This window comes from Tursiops truncatus, chromosome 3, assembly GCF_011762595.2.
Source record: "Tursiops truncatus isolate mTurTru1 chromosome 3, mTurTru1.mat.Y, whole genome shotgun sequence".
Classification (NCBI taxonomy): Eukaryota; Metazoa; Chordata; class Mammalia; order Artiodactyla; family Delphinidae; genus Tursiops; species Tursiops truncatus.
In genome coordinates, this window is record NC_047036.1 from 18,069,207 (window position 1) to 18,091,211 (window position 22,005).

Consider the following 22,005-nt stretch of genomic DNA (forward strand, 5'->3'; position numbering starts at 1 on the left):
TTTGAAAAGATAAATAAAATTTATAAACCTCTAGCCAGATACATCAAGAAGAAAAGAAATTAAAATGAATAAAAACAAAAATGAAATGGGAGAAGTTACAACTGACACCACAGAAATACAAAGGATCATAAGAGATTATGACAAAAAATTATATGCCAAAAAATTGGACAACCTAGAAGAAATGAATACATTCCAAGAAGCACTGCATTCTTCCAAGACTGAATCAGAAAAAAATAGAAAATCTGAACAGACCAATTACTAGTAATGAAGTTTAATCTGTAATCAAAAAACTCCTAATAAACAAAAGTCCAGGACCAGACAGCTTCACAAGTGGATTTTAACAAACATTTAAAGAAAAGTTAATACCTATTTGTCTCAAACTATTCCAAAAATTTGAAGAGGAAGGGACTCTTCCAAACTCATTCTGTGAGGTCAGCATCAATTTACAGGACTATATCCCTGATTAATATAGATGAAAAAGTCCTCAACAAAACATTGGCAAGCCAAATTAAACAATACATTAAAAGGTTCATACAACATGACCAAGTGGAATTTATACCAGGAATGCAAGTATGGTTCTAAATCCACAAATCAATCAATGTGATGCATTACATTATCATAGGATAAAAATCATATGATCATCTCAATACATACAGAAAAACTTTTGACAAAATTCAACATTCATTTATGATAAAAACTATTAACAAAGTGGGTATAAAGGAAGCATATCTCAACATAACAAAAGCTATATATGACAAACCCACAGCCAACATCATAGTCAATGGTAAAAAGGTGAAAGCACTTCCTCTAAAATCAGATACAAGACAAGGATGCCTACTCTCACCACTTTTATTCAACATAGTATTGGAAGTCCTAGCCACAGCAATCTGACAAGAAAAATAAGTAAAAGAAAATAAGTAAAAGCACCAAATTAGAAAGGAAGACATAAAACTGTTATTCTTTTCAGATGATGTATCTTATACATAGAAAATCCTGAAGACTCCACCCAAAAAAAAAAAAAAAAGAAAGAAAACTATTAGAACTAATAGATTAATTCAGTAAAGATGTAGGATCCCAAATTAATTTACAGAAATTTGTTGCATTTCTACACACTAATAATAACTGTTGGAAGAAAAATTAAGAAAACAATTCTCTGTACAATTTGATCAAAAAGAATAAAATACCTGGAAATAAGTGTAACCAAGGAGGTGAAAACCTGTACTCTGAAAACTAAAAGACATTGATAAAAGAAATTGAAAACTTACAAACAAATGGAAAGATATACCATGCTCATGGATTAGAAGAATTAATATTGTTAAATATTCTACCCAAGGCAATCTACAGATTTAATGTAAGCTTATTAAAATACAAATACCATTTTTCACAGAACTGGAACAAATAATCCTAAAATTTGTATGGATCCACAAAAGACCACTAATAGCAAAAGAAACCTTGAGAAAGAAGAACAAAGCTGGAAGTATCATGCTCATGGATTTCAAACTTTACTACAAAGCTACAGTAATGAAAACAGTATGGTACTGTTAGGTCAATGGTACTGTTAGGTCAGTAGATCAATGGAACAGAATAGAGACCCCCCAGAAATAAACCCATGCACTTATGGTAAATTAATCTACAACAAAGGAGGCAAGAATATCCAGTGGGGGAAAGATCACCTCTTCAATAAATGGTGCTGGAAAAACCAGACAGGTACATGAAAAATAATGAAACTGAACCACTTTTTCACATGATATACAAAAATAGACTCAAAATGGATTAAAGACTTAAATTTAAGACCTGAAACCACAAAATTACTAGAGGAAAACATAGGTGGTGTGTTCTTTAAAATCTATCTTAGCAATATTTCTTTGGATATGTCTCCTCCAGCAAGGGAAACAAAACCAAAAATAAGCAGATGAGACTATTAAAAAACTAAAAAAACACACTTCTGAATTGAAGATATTTCCAAATGATATATCCAGTAAAGGGTTAATACCCAAAATACTTGAAGAACTCATAAACTCAAAAAAAAAATTGAATAATAGGCATAGGACCTGAAAAGACATTTTTCTGAAGAAGTACAGATGACCAACAGGCATGTGAAAAGATGCTCAACAACACTAATCATTAGGGAAGTACATATCAAAATCATGAGATATTGTCCCACACCTGTCTGAATAGTTATCATCAAAAAGCCAAAAAATAAGTGTTGATGATCCAGCAATTTCAATTCTGGATATATATCCAAAGAAAACAAAAACACTAATTCAAAAAGATATATGCACCCATATGTTAATTGCAACATTAGTTACAATAGCCAAGAAATTAAAGCAACCTAAATGAACATCAAGAGATGAATGGATAAAGAAGATGTGGTACATATATACAATGGAATATCACTCAGCCATAAAAAGAATGAAATCCTACCATTTGCTACAACATGGATGGATCTAGAGGGTATTATACTAAGTAAAATTAGCCAGACAGAAAAAGACAAATATCATATGATCTCACTTATATTTGGTATTTAAAAAACAAAATAGAAAATAAAACAAAACAAAAACATACTCATAGATACAGAGAAAAAACAATGGGTGGTTTCCAGAGGGGAAGAAGGGGATGGGGATGGGCAAAATAGGTGAAATGAATTCAGAGGTGTATACTTCCAGTTATAAAATAAATAATCATAGTGTCATATTGTACAGAGTAGGGAATATCATCACTGGTACTGTCATGGCTTTGTATGAGGATAGATGGTCAATAGATTTACTGTAGTGATCTTTTAGTGATGAATTTAAATGTCAAATCACTATGCTTTAGACCTGAAACTAACATAATATTGTATGTCAAATATATGTCAATTTATAAAAGTGAACTATTTTTTGATAAATGCTACAAAATGGATTAACCTTTAAAGATACTGTGCAAAGTTAAACAAGCTAGTTATAAAAGATTACATATTGTATTACTCCATTTTATGGAGTGTACAGATAAGCAAATCTACAGAGACAGAAAATAGATAAAATTATGCACGGGAGTGGAGGATGCAATTGAGAGCAACTGCTCATGGTTATGTGGTTTCTTTTTGGAATGATAAAAATATTCAGAATTAGTAGAGATGGTTGCACAACATTTTGTGTATAGTAAAAAGCACCGAATTGTACACTTTTAAAAAACAAAAACTTCATAAATGAAAACAAATAAATAAATAAAATTTAGAAAATAAACGCATATTACTATAAAACTGTTGATTCAGTGATTGAAGTCAGACATTAAATTGTTCAAATAGTGATCTTGTGTATATGTGTGTGTGTGTGTGATTTACCGTCTAATTACAGAGAAGTAAAATGTTGCTTTATAAATATTTTAGTGTTTTAATTACTTAAGCAAGTATAATAGCACACAAAATGATCTTGCCTTATCTATGGAAAATAAAAAGGTAATAAAAGCAAAAACCATATCTCATATGACCATGTCTCATATTTCATAGAAAAAAATAATATCATAGAGGGGATATCTCAGCTTCCTGAACTTTTAGACTATCCCACATCATGTTACCATTAGTCTAAAAAAGTACAACATGCGAGATGTAGTAAAAACCTTATTTTTCCTTTGTCTCTCACTGTTCCTTTAGACTTTCTTCATTGCCAGTATGCTTTGCCTTCTCTGTTCATTTTCAAATAGTAGTCTTATGTTGACTTCAATTACCAAAATCTAGATCTGGAAATCAGAAATCTCCAGTATATCATATTAATTAGTGATTTGATCCATGTGCAAAATTAAGACTTCTCCTGTCTGCCAGTCCACCCCCAAGCCAAACTGGGCCAGTGCAGATGGGGCTTCAGTTTGGAAATGGATGGCTTGACAGGCTTTGCCTTGTCTCGTCATTCACTTGCCAGTATTGAAAATTCCAACCAAACCAATTCCAAATGAACTATGAAACAAAAACCCATTTATGTTACTTAATGATTGTCAGAATAAAAAGTGTTCCTGATTCTCAAAAATATGTATTTTTAATATATGTGATTTATATAACCACTACTTCCATTACATAGTAAACATGATGTAGGTTTTGGCAAGAGTGCACAACGTTTCAAGTGCATCAATAACCTTCCGTTGTGCATTCATTTTATGGAGTACATTTAATATTCCCTTAAAACCTCCATTAATCATGTAAACCTTTCTTTTGTCCTTATCTATGTAATTTCTGACCCACCTAACAAAACATAGTAGATGGATAATTCTCATTGATATTGCCCAATAATTTCACAAAAATGGGTCACACCTGAGGTTTTATTATAAATTATAAATATATTCAACATCTTACAAACTAGGCCCAAAAAATGTTTGAAATTCAAATTCACCTGGGAATGCTTATTTAACCAAGGGTTTGATTTTTCACAGATTTTTTTGAAACATTGTGAGACTAGTCTAGAAAATAAACTTAACCAAAATTAATTTTTTCAATAGCACCAAATTCATTGATCTACAAATTTTATTTCTAAATATTCATCATGTGTTAATGCATTAATGTATGTATACAATGGTTTAAATTTTCTTTAATTGACTGTATTTTATAATTGAATGCTACATATCTCTTCCCTATCTTGTTGCTTATGCCTAAAATGTTTCATTTTCCCACTGCTCCTAATGTCCCTTTATATAAATTCTATTCTTCATTCTTTCAATGACAACTTCAAGTCATTTTTTGATGAAATTTTTTCTTGTTTTTGCACTTCCATTTTTTCACGATTCTTTAAATAATACATTACGTTTTTTCAATGGTCTAAAATATTTTGGTACACATTTGCTGTTCCACTGGCTAACTCTTCTTAGAGGTTTCAGAAATCAATATTGATATTAATTCCTTCTACATCCTCTCAGATCTGCTCTGTAATGATTTGGTACCCATCTTACACATTTGTATATCATCGTGTGCATAAGTCTATCATTCATTTTACTTCAAATAGTATAATTCTCCATTATACACAGAGTTGCTTGAGGGAAGAGATTAATTTTTTATGCCTTTATACATACAAAAAAATGATATAGCCATTTTTGCATTTACTTTTCTATAAAACTAGCAATCCATGAAACATTATTTGTTAAAGGATATAATTTATTGTGTCCAGTATTTGTTAATAAAATAGATATCTTATGTGCAAAATATTTTGTTTCCATGGTTTTAGTATTATTTATATCGTGTTTAACTTTCATAAATACTGTGTAAGTCCAATTTCTTTGCCTATATAAATGCTAAGACTAATAATAAGGCAAATATGAAATAGATTTAGACCATGTGACATAAATGAGAATTTAGGATACCTTCACAACTGTGGTTAAAAATATACACCATTGTCAGAAATATATGTATTAAAGGTTTGAGGTGGTGATTTTTAAGCTTCTCTTTATACCTTTGTTCATTCTACCTCCTGGATTTTCTTACATTCAAAATTAAAGAACTATGCCCTCTTTAATCTGATTAATTTCATGCATGCCTCAAGTTTCCTTTGTCACTTCTGTCATTAAATGTCTCTCAGAAATGTTTTTTGACTCTGACTTCTCTTTGAGGTTCCCTATATTTTCGGCCATCATTTGCTCATTTCCACTCAAATTTCAGCATATCAGCAGAAAAACCATCTCCTACTTAAATAATTTCTTCACATGCTCTTTATCTTACTTATCTCTGAATCCAATAGATCACAAAGTCCTTTCTATTCTGCTGCTGTGTATTTCTCAATTCTGGCTGTTTGTTTATTCCAAACAACTGCCCTGGGTTTGTGCCATATCTCTCTACTTCAGTGTTTACCAACTTAACAAAGTTATTTTTTAAACATATTGATTTATGATATTGCCTCTCTACTCAAAAGCACACACATACATACATAAATACATGTGTATAATTCAGGAGTGTGGCACTCTTCAACCAACCTTCTCTCTTTCAGTCTGTTAAATTCTTACTATATATTTCTTCCTAAATGCTTTTTCCTTCATATTTCCTAATAATCCCAGCTAGATCTAATAACTGTATCTTATTTATGCCAATAATTATTCTGATCATATTCCTATTATGGAATTCTACTGTGGTTGTAATATATTAATACATATAGATATTTGTCTTATAGAGTGCACTGTTGACTGAGAAAAGTAAAGATAGTATTTATTCAATTCTCTTAAGAATCAAGAACAAGTATGAATAAATACATATATATGATTGTATAAAAGTGGCAGGAATTTTTTTAACATCTTTATTGGAGTATAATTGCTTTACAATGGTGTGTTAGTTTCTGCTTTATAAAAAAGTGAATCAGTTATACATATACATATATCCCCATATCTCTTCCATCTTGCATCTCCCTCCCTCCCACCCTCCCTATCCTACCCCTCTAGGTAGTCAAAAAGCACAGAGCTGATCTCCCTGTGCTATGCGGCTGCTTCCCACTAGCTATCTATTTTACATTTGGTAGAGTATATATGTCCATGCCACTCTCTCACTTTAACCCATCTTACCCTTCCCCCTCACCATGTCCTCAAGTCCATTCTCTAGTAGGTCTGTGTCTTTATTCCCGTCTTGCCCCTAGGTTCTTCACGACCTTTTTTTTTTTTCTTAGATTCCATATATATGTGTTAGCATGCAGTGTTTGTTTTTATCTTCCTGACTTACTTCACTCTGTATGACAGTCTCTAGATCCATCTACCTCACTACAAATAACTCAATTTTGTTTCTTTTTATGGCTGAGTAATATTCCATTGTATATATGTGCCACATCTTCTTTATCCATTCATTTGTTGATGGACACTTAGGTTGCTTCCATGTCTTGGCTATTGTAAATAGAGCTGCAATGAACATTGTGGTATATGACTCTTTTTGAATTATGGTTTTCTCAGGGTATATGCCCAGTAGTGGGATTGCTGGATCGTACGGTAGTTCTATTTTTAGTTTTTTAAGGAACCTCCATACTGTTCTCCATAGTGGCTGTATCAATTTACATTCCCACCAACAGTGCAAGAGGGTTCCCTTTTCTCCACACCCTCTCCAGCATTTATTGTTTGTATATATATATATATATTTTTTTTTTTTTTTTTTTTTTTTTTTTTGCGGTACACAGGCCGCTCACTGTTGTGGCCTCTCCCGTTGCAGAGCACAGGCTCTGGACGTGCAGGCTCAGTGGCCATGGCTCACAGGCCCAGCCACTCTGCAGCATGTGGGATCTTCCTTGACCGGAGCACGAACCCGCGTCCCCTGCATCGGCAGGCAGACTCTCAACCACTGCACCACCAGGGAAGCCCCGTTTGTATATTTTTTGATGATGGCCATTCTGACCAGTGTGAGATGATATCTCATTGTAGTTTTGATTTGCATTTCTCTAACGATTAATGATGTTGAGAATTCTTTCATGTGTTTGTTGGCAATCTGTATATCTTCTTTGGAGAAATGTCTATTTAGGTCTTCTGCCCATTTCTGGATTGGGTTGTTTGTTTTTATAATGTTGAGCTGCATTAGCTGCTTGTGTATTTTGGAGATTAATCCTTTGTCAGTTGCTTCATTTGCAAATATTTTCTCCCATTCTGAGGGTCGTCTTTTCATCCTGTTTATGGTTTCCTTTGCTGTGCAAAAGCTTTGAAGTTTCATTAGGTCCCATTTGTGTGGCAGGAATTTTTAATTGACTATAATGTGATTTTCAAAGACTGAAATAATAATAAAATAAACTTAAGCATTTTAAGCAAACTAGGGAAATGATATTAACAATCATAGCATATATCCTTTACTCTGGGTAAAAGTGTTTAAAATAGTATTATGATTGTAATTGCCACCTCAAGAAGGTCACTGGCCATCCAGCTCATAAGCATAATTCTTCTGAGAGTCTGCTAATGGGGCAATGGAGCAACCAGGCTACAATCTTTTATACTTTGCCACATGGGAAATAGAACGAAATAAGTCATCAAAAAGTGTCAGTACTATTTTAAAAGGACTCATATACTCATTAGCAAAGCACAATATGATGTGAATAATGATAATTATAGCAATGAAAAATTATTTAAACATTCTATTTCTGCTATTTTTCATTTGCTTACATCTGCCCGCATAGAGTCTAGTGAAACTCACTAATCACTTCTCATTGGAGAACTGGGAGTGCAAAGTTTTTCACTGAGCTTGCCTTCAAATTGTATTCATTTTGATCCAGTTTGAGTTCAGCCTTAAAGCATCAGTATCTGACATCCGTAAACTCTTTGGAAAACTTCTAAACAAGACGTACAACTGTATATGAGTGCTTAATATGTTAAAAAAAATAAACTTTCAAAATACTTAGTTTAAAATGACTACATTTTGTCGGGCTTCCCTGGTGGCATAGTGGTTGAGAGTCCGCCTGCCGATGCAGGGGACACGGGTTCATGCCTCGGTCCGAGAAGATCCCACATGCTGCGGAGCGGCTGGGCCCATGAGCCATGGCCGCTGAGCCTGCGCGTCTGGAGCCTGTGTTCCGCAACAGGAGAGGCCACAACAGTGAGAGACCCGCGTACCGCGAAAAAAAAAAAAAAAGGCTACGTTTTAATACTCAGTTTCCACCCAAATAGGTGGAATTTTGCATGAATCAAAAAATTCTCATGAGGTACAAAATAATTAACTCATTACCTCTAGCTAACGAATAATGAAAAAGCCTTCTCAGAGAATCAACACTTGCTCCTTCATCACAGATTTTCAAATTGTGCCCTGCAGACTATCTATATCACAATCTACTGGAACACTTATCTATAATTCAGATTTCTGGATTTAAGCTATGTCAACTGAAGCAGAACTTCCCTCGCTGGGACATAGGATCCCAAGGAATTCCTAAGGCAAATACAATTTGAGAACCCCTGGGAGAGCCACTGGTGAATAAGTCCCAGTTTATCGTTTGCATGCCTTATCTTCAGGAAATAGTTGTTTCTTATTTATTTTTATTGAAGTAGACAAAGGCCCATTTGGGAATTAAACTTGAAGTGCTTATTTCCCTTAGTAAAAAGCTAGTTTTATAACGTGTCTTGGCTTATTTTTCAAGAATAGAAATAAGAGTCATCAAATATGACTCATGCTCGCATTCTATGTGAGAACTGGAAGATACCTGAATATAAACGCTTTGTATAATTTTTTAACCCCTAAAATTTATGATTTCTAATGCCTTTTTTTTTTTTTTTTTTTTTTTTTTGCGGTACGCGGGCCTCTCACTGTTGTGGCCTCTCCCGTTGCGGAGCACAGGCTCCGGAAGCGCAGGCTCAGCAGCCATGGCTCACAGGCCCAGACGCTCCGCGGCATGTGGGATCTTCCCGGACCGGGGCACGAACCCGTGTCCCCTGCATCGGCAGGCGGACTCTCAACCACTACGCCACCAGGGAAGCCCGACTTTTAATGCTTTTTAAACATTTCCTCCCGAATGAGGAGCATATCTAATTGTCATATAGCATACATACATACAATATCAAAGATCAACTGATCTAATTTTTTGTCATATTTATATCTTTGGGAGACACTGACCTAAAAGCCACAGACTAGGTTAAATTATGGGAATTAAACTGTGTATTAAAGTTGATGCTAAATTGGCACCAGTACTAAGTTTGAGAATAAGCAAATATGAATTTATATCATTAACACCTTCATATATTAATTTTTTATTACTATTTAAAACCGACACCCAGTTCCAATTAAGGAAAGCCTTCACTTACATTTGATCTATACAGTTAACTTTGCAGACCAGTTGGTCTACGCCACCCTTCCAATCTCAAATATTTGAGTGAAGCTGAAGTAGTCATTCTCATTTTAATAGTAGTGGAGCTCACATAAGACCCATTATTTTAGTCATGCCTCTTTTGGTATTCTTTCAGAGTAATTGCCACCATCTTCTCTTCCTCATTCTTTCACCTAAAATAGCATATTGGAGGCAGTGATAAGAACAGAAATTCCACCTTTGCCTCAGAGGCATCATTTAGAAACATGCTGAGGGTGTTAACAGTTATTTGTACTTGATCTGCAGGTAGGAAGCAGGCCCTTGGCCAGAGTCTCCAGATAAGTTGGAAGGAGAGATTTGTACATAATTCACTCCCTAACAGACACAGAAAGAGATTGTGAAAAGAACCGAAGTGATTCTCAGCATACACACATTTACATATTCAGACATATCTTGGGCACTCAAAATCCAGGAAAAATTTTCTCCTATGATATTATTTAAATAAATATATAAATCTATATAAAGTTTTGAATTCTCAAATTATATATATATAAATAAACATAAAAATATAAATATGTACAAATATTATATCTAAAAATAAACTTAACACATGAACTTATATCTTTAGTAGTCAATCTCAGTTATCCCCATGACAATCAAACTTTGGACACCTGGCAGAACGTGATGGTACATTTTCTAAGGCTGGATCTGAGTAGCTGTCAAAATTCAATTACTCTTTACTTCTGTATTCGGAATGACTTATTACATGGTTTTACTAAGTAAATTTCAGTATCAAAGCTTATAGTTTTCCAGGTATAAAGATGGTAAATGGTAAACAAAGAGAAACAGACTTTGTGCCCCATCTGGATATAATTGGGTTCATGGTTCTAGGTATAATATTGGATACAATTATATGTTTTAGAAAATAACTATTGTACAAATAATATTTTATTGACTTATAACTGAATCAATTGTCCTATAACTAGAAACAGTCAATATAAACATGTTTGGTGGGCATTTGATGAAAACAGATTTACTTTATTTTGTTTATTTATTTATTAGTTTATTTATTTAGGCCTTACTCTGCAGTGGTTTGCTGGATCTTCTTAGTTCCCCAACCAGGGATTGAACCTGGGCCACAGCAGTGAAAGCTCGAAGTCTTAACCACTGGAGTGCCAGGGAATTCCCAAAAAACAGACTTACTTTAAAATACTGTTTTATTTATGACTAAGAATTTGTCGTAAAATAAATATTAATGTCTTATTTTCTGCATTTGAATCCATTTACCATACAAACAGTTCTCTTAAATGCTTATTATATTGAAAAAGAAAGGAAAAAGAAGCAAACACTTCTTTACGTTTCCTACAAATTATCCCTTTTTATGTAAACTATGAGGGCTTTATTTCACCTAAGTTGTTTTCTTATTCATTACAAAACTATTACACAGAAGACACAAGTGAGAGAAGTATTTTGCCTAATGTGAATTAACCACAAAACTTAATCGATTTGATCTCATAATGTATAATTCAGACCAGCTTGTTAGATGGTCTTGTTATTTAAAATTCAAGTAATGGAAACCATCAGCATTTTGCTGTAGCTTATTTTGACAGATGGAAATCCTCTACGGATGTCCTCGATTATCATAGATGGAAGCTATATGAGTATATGTAAAAGATTTTACAAAGAAAATATTTTGTTTTTATATGACTACAGGTAGAGCTCTTTTAACATGCCTGGTATTATTTCTATTTCTGAAACAGTATTCCCTCCTTTGTTTGTGAACAGTTCTGTCTGTAGGACTTTTGGGGCAAAACACAGGCATTAAAGGCAAATTGCCTTTTAAGAGGGAAAGTGATAAAAAGTTCTGAAGTCCCTTCATAAGATTAGGTCTTGGGTTCTCCTACCTAGGAGCTGTGTGATCTTGGACAAGTTACTTAACTTTTATTAATAATATACCCTTGTTCTTTTATTTCTAAAATTGAGAAAATACTATACAGTCATTGTAAAGCTAAATGGGAATATATATGCAAATCATTTTGCATAATGCATGACACATGGTAACTTATTAGTAAATATCATTGTCACCATCATCAAATGAAATTGGCAGGAAATTCTGATGCCTCAGGAACCATCTATTTGGCAACAGTAAAACAGCAAACTCTTTACACTTGCATCCTACAAATGGCCATGACATTTAATTTTATTTTCATTTCTAACAGATTTATAGAAGGAAATGGATGGAAACGGGTGCTTAACAATGTCACACATGCATATGTACACACACAAAGCCAAAATGAATTATGATTAGTAAGTTTTAAGAAATGATCTTGTGCATTTTTAAGCAATGAAAAAGATGCAGCTCCATGAAGTTCAATTGAAGGAAGATTTTCTTTTCAGCATAATTGCTTAACAGACATGAACAAATATAGCTAGCTGTGGGAAATTCTCTTGTTAAGTTATATTATGTATGAAATATTTGTTTTCTGGACTTTTACATTCAAAAGTTATTATTTCAGTTTGTCATTTCATGTCATATTTTCAGTTTAATTGATCCATGTGAGAAATATTCCTGCAGAAAGAGCACTGGCTTCTAAAGAGGTGGCTTTTCTGTTTATGAATGTATTCTGTCTTTTTCCTCTGAAGAATATAAATCAAAATAACAGTACAGTAAAAAGGGCTTGACACAAAGGCATGTAAGATTTCAAGGGGATTAATTTTTTATTCATGAAAAATGTGAAAACTCTCTTCTTTCTCATGATTCAAAAGTATCTCTCACCTATTATACTTTCAGGCTATAGTTCGAATATGCATGTAACACAAGAAGAAAATAATTAGATCACAGTGATCTATTTGGTATATTCCTTCTACCCTCTCATTTCTGTTTATGATGACAATTCAGCCTATGTCATGTGACATTTTTGCAGACGTGTCTAAAAAATATTGTTTCAGAGTGGCAGGTAAAAGAAAAGACTATCTTTTCATTTTCGTATGTTAAACTAGAAGAAATTTGAACTTTAGTATCAAAATAAAGCCTTTGCCAGCGTTGATGATCTTGGGCAACTTAATCTAAGTCTCAGTTTTCTTAACAGTAAAATGTGGAAAATAAAGATCTCAGAGTGTTTCTGAGGAAAGGAAATACGAAAGTGATAAAGTTCCTGACACAGCATGAAAATGCTCTAAAAGTTCAAATGCCTTTAACCCCATAATCTTTCCTAGTGGGTCTCATCTAGTTACGCTTAGATCTACAGATGCAACTTCAAATAAATTCCAAAGAAGCCTGCTGCTTTGCACAGATTCTTTTCACTAGATAAGATCTGGAATTGATCTTCCTGTCTCCCTGGGAACTGAGCATGCCATCTTGGTTCCCTAACCATACTCTAGTTTCTCTCCCATTAAGATATTTTCATTTCTTTGTTGCACTCCAGCCTATTTGTCTGGATGGCTGTTCAAACTTTTGCAAATTACCCTTCATCCATACCCAGAAGTTGTTTCCTTCCACTGGTTGAGTTTTACACTCTTCATCTGAAAAACCTCACTATCATCCTTGTGAATAAGAATACTGACACTACCTAGGAAGAACTCTGCTATTTCTTATACTCCAAACTGAACACACTTTTTATGCAAATCCAAAACAGAATTCAAATGTACAATGTCACCTTTTATGTAAAAGTAGAACAATCTTTCAAACTAGTCTCCTCCATTAGCTATTACAGATTGCCACAAATAAGCAGTAAAATTGTTAAAAATCAGTCTTTTTGAGGTGGGAACATGTTCTTTTTTAATGCCATATTCTAGAGAATCAAATGCATTATTTCTTTCTCCTTTGAAATATTTATTTATATTTTTTCGGTTTCCCTGAATAGAAAGCAAGGAAAGTGTTGCTCTAGGACTCTGTGTTATTAGTCATAACCTATATTTACTAGCCATTTGTCATATACATCCCAGTTGCTAAAGTATAATGATTTCTAATTGCCACTTTGATAACATTTGTTCAGTGCACTGACTTTCTGATCACTAAGTAAGTGTATTTCCATAAGAAAATATAGGTTGATCATTTTAAGACAAAAATGACAAAGTAGTAAATTATGTAAAACTACACAGCTAGAGGAATAAAATATCCATTTAGTTAAATATTCTCATTGTTATATACTTTAGTAGATAAACTCAAACTCTCCTGGAGTTAGAAGAGGAAAATGATTTGCCTTGTTTTGCTTTTTAAAACTGTTCATGCAAATGAGTGTCTAGTGACTTTACCAAATTACTTATTATAAGCAATGGAAGAAACAGTTTCTGTATTCTAAATCCTAGGAACACTGAACTATAATCCTTGAAAATGTACCAGAAGTCGAACAGGTACTTATTGGTGTTAAATATAATACTGCAAAAGAAAACTGGATGTAACACAAGTGAGAAGTATTCATTTTCAATAAGAAATATAGAGTTACAGAGAAGATATAGGTGTGAATTATTCTATTATCATAGAAAGTGTAGCAATTTTCACCTACTGCAAAACTAAAATAAAATACAACTAAAGTAGAGAAATAGCATCACTGCAATGTCATCTGATATCTCCAGGGAAGTATACAGAAATGATTCAACACATATAATTGATAAAGTGAAGGCAGAAAATTTTATGCTAATTATATGATATAACAAATAGTACAGTGACATATATGTCATAAATCTTAAATTACATTGTACTTTTCATATTTATATTACTTTTTCAACTAGTAAGAAATTAGACAAGATCCCAACCTATTGTGAATATTTTACTTTTATAAGAATTGATAACATGATTCGTACAACTATTGACTCATTTATATTTTTTTCTATTAAAATCACACTATGCATGATTCTAATGGAAAAATGTAATTCTGAGGACATTTAATTTTTAGCTTCTGCTTCCTAAAGACAAAAAGTGTCTGGAAAATTATTACAATTCCTGTAAAATTCAATGAAATGTAAGACATTTTTTAAAAAGCTGCACTGATTTCGACTTAACAGGAAAAACATACTTTTTGGGAATCGAGGTGGATTGTCATTGACATCTGTTAGGGTGATGTTGACTATTGTCGTTCCAGCTAACCCTCCCAGTTGTCCGCCCATATCCTTGGCTTGGATGAGGACTTGGTATTGTTCTTTGACTTCCCTGTCCATGTTTGGCAAAGCTGTTCTAATAACACCTTAAGGGGGAAAAAAAATAAAAGATAAATATCACAAACGGTGAGTTTTCAAAAATAAAATAGTCCACAACAAGAAAATGATTCTATCTAGATTCATTAGCAAAAAAACATGCTAACAAAAATTCTGTGTATTAAAAAGTGAAACACCCAAAACATCCAATGGTTAGGATATAATTAAATATATTGTGGTAATAGCCATATAGTGAAATGCTGTGCAGCATTGTGGAATATGGTTAAGGAACAATGTATTGGCTCTAAAAGACGGTCGTCATTCACTAAGTCAACCAAGTTAGACATAATTTATACAGAATGCTCCTACCTTTAAAAAAGAATTAAATTGTTAGACAATATATATTTTAGATATATAGTAAAAAAAATTAAGTGATTACACTGAAGATGAGATTTCTAAAGAATAACATCTTCATTCTTATCTATTTTTTGGGATACATATATATTACTTTGCTTCTTTGAACACTTGAATATCTCCTTTGTGTATTTTATTTTGTCTTTCAGGATTCCTCTTACTTATATTAGCCACAGGTTTTTTGTACTTAGATCTTATTAAGCTTTGCCATTGCAGGGATTTTGTCTCTCTTGTCACCAAGTTACTATACTACAACCTCTAATGGAGTGCTTGTCATTTAGAAAAAACTCAGTAAGAATGGTTGACCATCTGACTAGTGGAATGACTGGCGAATTGAAGGAAGGAATCTATAAATTATTTATTTATTCATTTATTTTTGATGTGGACCTTTTTTTGCGGTACGCAGGCCTCTCACTGTTGTGGCCTCTCCCGTTGCGGAACACAGGCTCCAGACGCGCAGGCTCAGCAGCCATGGCTCACGGGCCCAGCCGTTCCGCGGCATGTGGGACCTTCGCGGACTGGGGCACGAACCCGTGTCCCATGCATCGGCAGGCGGATTCTCAACCACTGCGCCACCAGGGAAGCCCTTGATGTGGACCATTTTTAAAGTCTTTATTGAATTTGTTACAATATTGCTTCTGTTTTATCTTTTGGTGTTTTGGCCACGAGGCATGTGGTATCTTAGCTCCCCAACCAGGGATTGAACCCGCACCCCTTGCATTGGAAGGCGAAGTCTTAACCACTGGACCTCCAGGGAAGTCCCTATAAATAATTTATAATCATGAATCATGATATATATGCATATTTACATAGCCTACTCATTTCCTGTTCTTGTGTTTGGGTGCAGAACTAATTTATATTTATGTCTGTATTTATATTTATATTTATTCATAGTGTAACAACTAAAACCTTCTGGATTTATTGCAGGTAAATTGTGAATAAATTTTATAACAAATTCCAATCTATACCTAATGATTTTAGGGAGAGATTGCAGAAAATTTGTCTTAAACCCATGTGTCTTTGATATTATTTCTTAAATAATAAGGCATATATGAATAACAAATTTAATATCAATTGTCAACACAAAATATAGAATCCTAAGCACAAACTGAATATACATCCTTATTTTATCTATACTTACCTAATGCTGTTCTTTTGCTAATTCAGACTTAACTACAATCTGAAATTTCTTTTGGCCCTTGGCAGGAAATTGTTGCAAAAAAGGCAAGTTCCATGTTTTTCTCCTGCAGTTTTACTCATACACTGCTACTGACACCCTTTTACTTCAATCTGTTTGTCCTTTCTTCAGCTTGGATTTCTGATGCTTCATTTCCAAGTGTCTTAACTAAGATTCTTCATCTCTGCATCTCAGTGGCCTGGTCCTACATGCCGTAAGCTACATGACTTCTGCCTGCCTTATAATATTTGTATTTTCTAGATAAATGCCTGGGTTGAATTCATACTCATAACGTATTTTCCTGTTGTTGATCAGATTTATCTTTACTCAGTTCATTTCCAGTAAGTATATATGTATATTTCTTACTCTACTCAATTTCTGGTATGAAAATTTTCAATATAATTTACAAATATGTTTGATATATAAATTTTATGATATATGTATGCATATGTAAAACATTGATTCTATGAAAAAGAGAGCAAATAAACATTATCAGACTTATTTAAGACTAGAGTTGTTTTCTGATGATTTGATGTAATTGTCATGAATACCCCTAACTGCCCTGCACTCCTCCATTTTGTGTCTGATAGGTGATCTAGCCGACGCATCCAGCCATCCTTTTAGTTTAATGCTGCTTTTGGAAGACTGTATGTTAGAATTTAGAGAGGAAAGAGTTGTGTATGTAGTTTCAAAGGAAATCTCCTCTGATAACCATGATGTGCTTCCCCTTCCCACCACCATTTTCATTAGGAGCCACTGTCCCAGAAAAATAGCATACGGCATTTCTAGAATATTTTTAGAGTTGAATCTGGGGAATCAGGCAGACAACAAAATTCATTGTGAGTAGAGAATCCTTAAATACTGTGGCCTATTGAAAAAACCGGGGGCGGGGGGGCGCGGGGAATCTCCTATTCAAAAAGTTACTCTTCTTACGGCCACTGGTTGTTTCTATACTTCCTAACATTTAAAACCAAACAAATGAAAATGGATTGCCTGGTCTTGAGCAAGGAGGAAACTTGAAAACGACTGGACTAAAGTGCTTCCATAGCAAAATGCAACCAGCCGAAGGAAATGCTACATCCTGTCACTTCAGATCTTAGATTTAGGTTCAAGTAGCCATCTCTGTTTTTCAGTATTTGTATATAAAGGTACAGCAACAAACTTGTATGATAATAGTTTAAGATTAAAAAGAAAAAACATGCATTTTATAAAACAGTATAAATACTCCACAGGTACTCCACAGTAGTGATACCACAAACCTTAATTAATTTGAAATAATTATGAAATAAATCTTATTTTTTAGAAAAAAAAAAGAGTAGATATGCAAGTTTACATTGAATACTGGTATGGTCTTGTACCTGATGAACTTTCGAACATATGCAAGATAATTAGAGCAAATTAAGAATGAGAAAAATAGATTTTATTTCTGCCAATATGAATGGAAATATATGGTTGAGAGAGTTATAACCTTATATTAAGGTTATAAAACCTTATAGTACCAAAGGATGCTAATCTGCCAGGGGATATATTCTCCCTTTGCAATCACCTTGGTGTTATAGGCAAGTCCCTTAGTTTTGGTGGATCTCAGCTTATTTTGTGAAAATGGGTTAGATATGCTGATGAAAACTTTTTGAGATGAAAATAATGCAATACTATATATGAAAAATCATGAAATATTACATGTGATAATCAAGGATTTGGTTTTATCTGAGTTTTTTCTTGAATTGAGTGCTGAACTGCAGGATTGAAACATGGGATAGTAGATTCAGTCAACACTTGTACTAAAATATATGTTTCATTCAGGCACTGTTCCTAGGTTTAAGGGTATAATGGCTTCCATCTGCCCCTCCAATTCCACTATATATACTTTTCTAGACCTCTCTCTGCTCTCTGGTTTCTGGTTGTCCTGGGCCAATTGACAGGAGATTAGATGATAGAAGGAGAATGAGTTTGGGTATTTCTTTCCATGGATCCCCCACATTCCATTCCACACTCTCTCCTGCCATGGTCTCTGCCTGTGACTCTAGAACACCCTCATTCCTTCAACCCCAGTGTGGTAACTGCATCCATTTCTTATTTCTTCTCCAGATCCGGCCTTATCCCTTATGGTTTCCCTACAATCTGCTTGCACTTTAATAAAGAGTCCTTTTATTAAACTAATCTCAAATTGCCCAACTGGGTATCATCTGTTGTCATCTGGGAAAATAATTGATATAGTCTCTGTATAAGGTTCCTTCATGGACTGTACATTTAATGGGTATGTGTTCCTGTAAAGTGGTGAGGAGGTCATAAAGAAGCTTTTAAATGATTAAGCTAATTTCAGATGGTGATTGGTGTTATGAGGAAAATGAAAGAAAGTCCTCTTGAAGGTAGTATCAGAAATGTCCCCTCTGAGGAAAGACTGCAATCCCAGAGAAGTGGAAGAGGCTGACTTAGAAAGAAACCAGGGAGGAGTATCCCAGGGACGAAAAGGAGGAGAGCACTACTTCTTCAAAGCATACAAGAATAGAACTTGGGGCTTCCCTGGTGGCGCAGTGGTTGAGAGTCCGCCTGCCGATGCAGGGGACACGGGTTCGTGCCCCAGTCCAGGAAGATCCCACATGCCGCGGAGCGGCTGGGCCCGTGAGCCATGGCCGCTGAGCCTGCACGTCCAGAGCCTGTGCTCCGCAACGGGAGAGGCCACAGCAGTGAGAGGCCCACGTACCGCAAAAAAAAAAAAAAAAAAAAAAGAATAGAACTTGGAGGTTGATGTGGCTGCAACATACCACTGTTGGGAGGGATGGTATAAAATAAGATCACAGAGTGGGAGAGAAGTGAGATAGTGGTTTTCAAAGATAAATAAACTCTCTGGGAAGGCATCTTGAAAATCAACAAGTAAGACTACATCAAACTAAAAAGCTTCTGCATAGCAAAAGGAATAATAGACAAAAATGAAAAGGCAACCTATGGAATGGGATAAACTATTTGCATATCAGATATCTGATAAGGAGTTAATATCCATACCATAAAGAACTCATGCAACTCAATAACAAACAAAAAAAATCTTACTTAAAAATGGGCAGAGAAACCGAATAGAAATTTTTCCAGAGAAGTCATACAAATGGCCAGTGGTTACATGAAAAGGTGCTTGATATCAATAATCGTCAGGGAAATGTACATACATCAAAATTACAATGAGATACTTATCACCTCATGATTCTTAGTATGGCTGTTATCAATAAGTCAAGAGCAAGAGATAAAAAGTGTTGGCAAGGATGTGGAGCAAAGAGAACCCCTGTGCACTGTTAGTAGGGATGTCAATTGGTACAGCCACTATGGAAAATAGTATGGAGGTTCCTTAAAAAAAAGTAAAAAATAGAGCTACCATATGATCCAGCAATTCCACTTCTGAGTATGTATCAAGAGAAAGTGAAAACAAGATCTTGAAGAGATACCTGTGCTCCATGGTCATTGCAGCATTAGTCACAGCAGCCAAGATATGAAAACAACAGAAATGTCCATCAACAGATGATTGGATAAAGAAGGTGTGATATAATGGAATATAATTCAATAATTCAGACATGAGAATGAAAAAAAAATCCTGCCATTTGCAACTACATAGACTAAACTTGAGGACATTATGTTAAATGAAATAAGTCAGACAGAGAAAGACAAAAAGTCTATGATATCATTTATATGTAGACTCTAAAACAGCTGAACTTATAGAAACAGAGTAGGTTGGTGGCTACCAGGGGCTGTGGGGTGGGGGAAATGGGGAAATTCTGGTCAAAAGGCACAAACTTACAGTTATAAGGTGGATAGGTTATAAGGATAGAATGTATATCATGGTGATTACAGTTAATATTACTGTATTATATACTGGAAAGTTGCTAAGAGAGTAGTTCTTAAAAGTTCTTAGCATGGAAAGGAAATGGTCATTATGTGACCTGATGGAAGTGTGGCTAACACTATGATGGTGATCATTTTGCAATATATAAGTGTATCAAATCAACAAGTTGTATACCACTTACTTACACAGCACTATATGCCAATTATATCTCAATAAAGCTTGAAAAATGCTAATTATTAATTTGAGACTATTCAGATAGATTAGGTGGATGGATGGATGGATAGATAGATAGATATAGATAGGAAGAGATAGATACAGAAAGGTAGAATGAACAATGGATGAATGGCTGCATTCTCCATTCACTGAGGATTAGAGTCCAGAGGAGACCTAGACCACTAGTCTGTTCTCTAAAGAACAGTCACAGTGGTTAGGTCTGAGCACGAAGCAGTCACAGAGCCCCTCCAATCAGAAATCCTCAGAGATTGTCCAGGTCGCTCAGATTACAGACCTCACATAATCTCCATCTTCCCACTCCCTGATCTTAACTCTCTGATCTTATCTTCCACAACTCCCTCCTTTGTTCACTAGAGCTTTGTACCCTCTCTTCCCTCTGCTGGAAATGTTCTTTCCAAGACGTAACCCTAAACAGCTGCTTTACTTCCTTCATATCTGTCATCAAAGTCATCTTCATAGGACTGTATTTGTCATTCCAACTAAAATTCTATACTGAATTAGTTTCCTACTGCTTCTGTAATAGAATTTTTTAAAAGCTAGTACATTCTTAAGCTTTATTAAAAATATGGTGTTCATGACTACACAGATAAGGTGTATAATTTTTTGAAAACTGTTGCCAATAATGTATTTTGAGGACAAGAAGAGTTATCAGGTTATCTTAGGTAGGAAGAAACTTTAAAGACAGTATGGTCCGACTTTGCACCATAACATGCCTTAACTATTCTTTAAGATTTAGAAGTCACTTCCCCAAAAGTTCTTTTCTCAGGAGTTTCCCCGCTCTCGTGAGTCTATATCTAGTGTCCAGTAGTCAGACTACGTATCATAGAGTGGTATCCTAGAAAACCCAAATGTAATCTTCTGAGGACCTGATGTCCTCCCCCGAGTAGATGGGGATCTATTTGAGGATCGGCTTGATGCATCTCAGTATCCTGGCAGCACAGGACCTGCCAGGTCATTGGTTATAAATAAATGTGCATCAGTTTACCCAAATCTGGGAAATCCATACCCAAATCCAGCACCACTGGCTTATCGCTCATTACCTGCTTTAAATCTTCCAGTAATATGAAGCTCACAGTCTCATGAGGTACCTGCCCCTCTTATTTATGGACAATTATCAACACCTTTTTTTCCTAATGAAACCAAAATTCTTTCTTCCTGTAATTCATGCCATTGATAGCCCTCTGGAGCAGCAGAGAATACAGCTAGCTCCTCTTCTACATGAGAGCTCTACAACTTCCGAAAGGCATGTATCACATCCGCCTGGAGTATTTTCCTTTCAAGACCAAATAGTCTGAGTTCCATCTGCAGATGTGTGCATTCCATGGTTTCTAAAATAAGGCAAGTGGAGTTCACACAGAGTTCTCGTGAAGTGTGACAAGGCAGAATACAAGGGAACCATTGTCTGCGGTACATTTTTAGTCATGTAATTTTACTGCATATGTGTAAAATATTACAAAAGTGATAATGGCACATGTTGTTTAATCTTAATAATTGTCTATTTCCTATTTCACTCTTGA

General features: G+C 34.6%; 1 protein-coding gene across 2 annotated transcripts in view; it reads right to left on the minus strand.

Moving 5' to 3' along the window:
- Positions 1-22,005, minus strand: part of CDH12 (cadherin 12) — a 280,630-nt gene that overhangs the window by 65,234 nt on the left and 193,391 nt on the right. For both annotated transcript variants that reach the window (XM_019951035.3, XM_019951034.3), the window contains one exon: positions 14,717-14,884. In XM_019951035.3, coding sequence (XP_019806594.1) covers positions 14,717-14,884 — 168 coding nt within the window. The remainder of the gene's footprint in view (positions 1-14,716; positions 14,885-22,005) is intronic.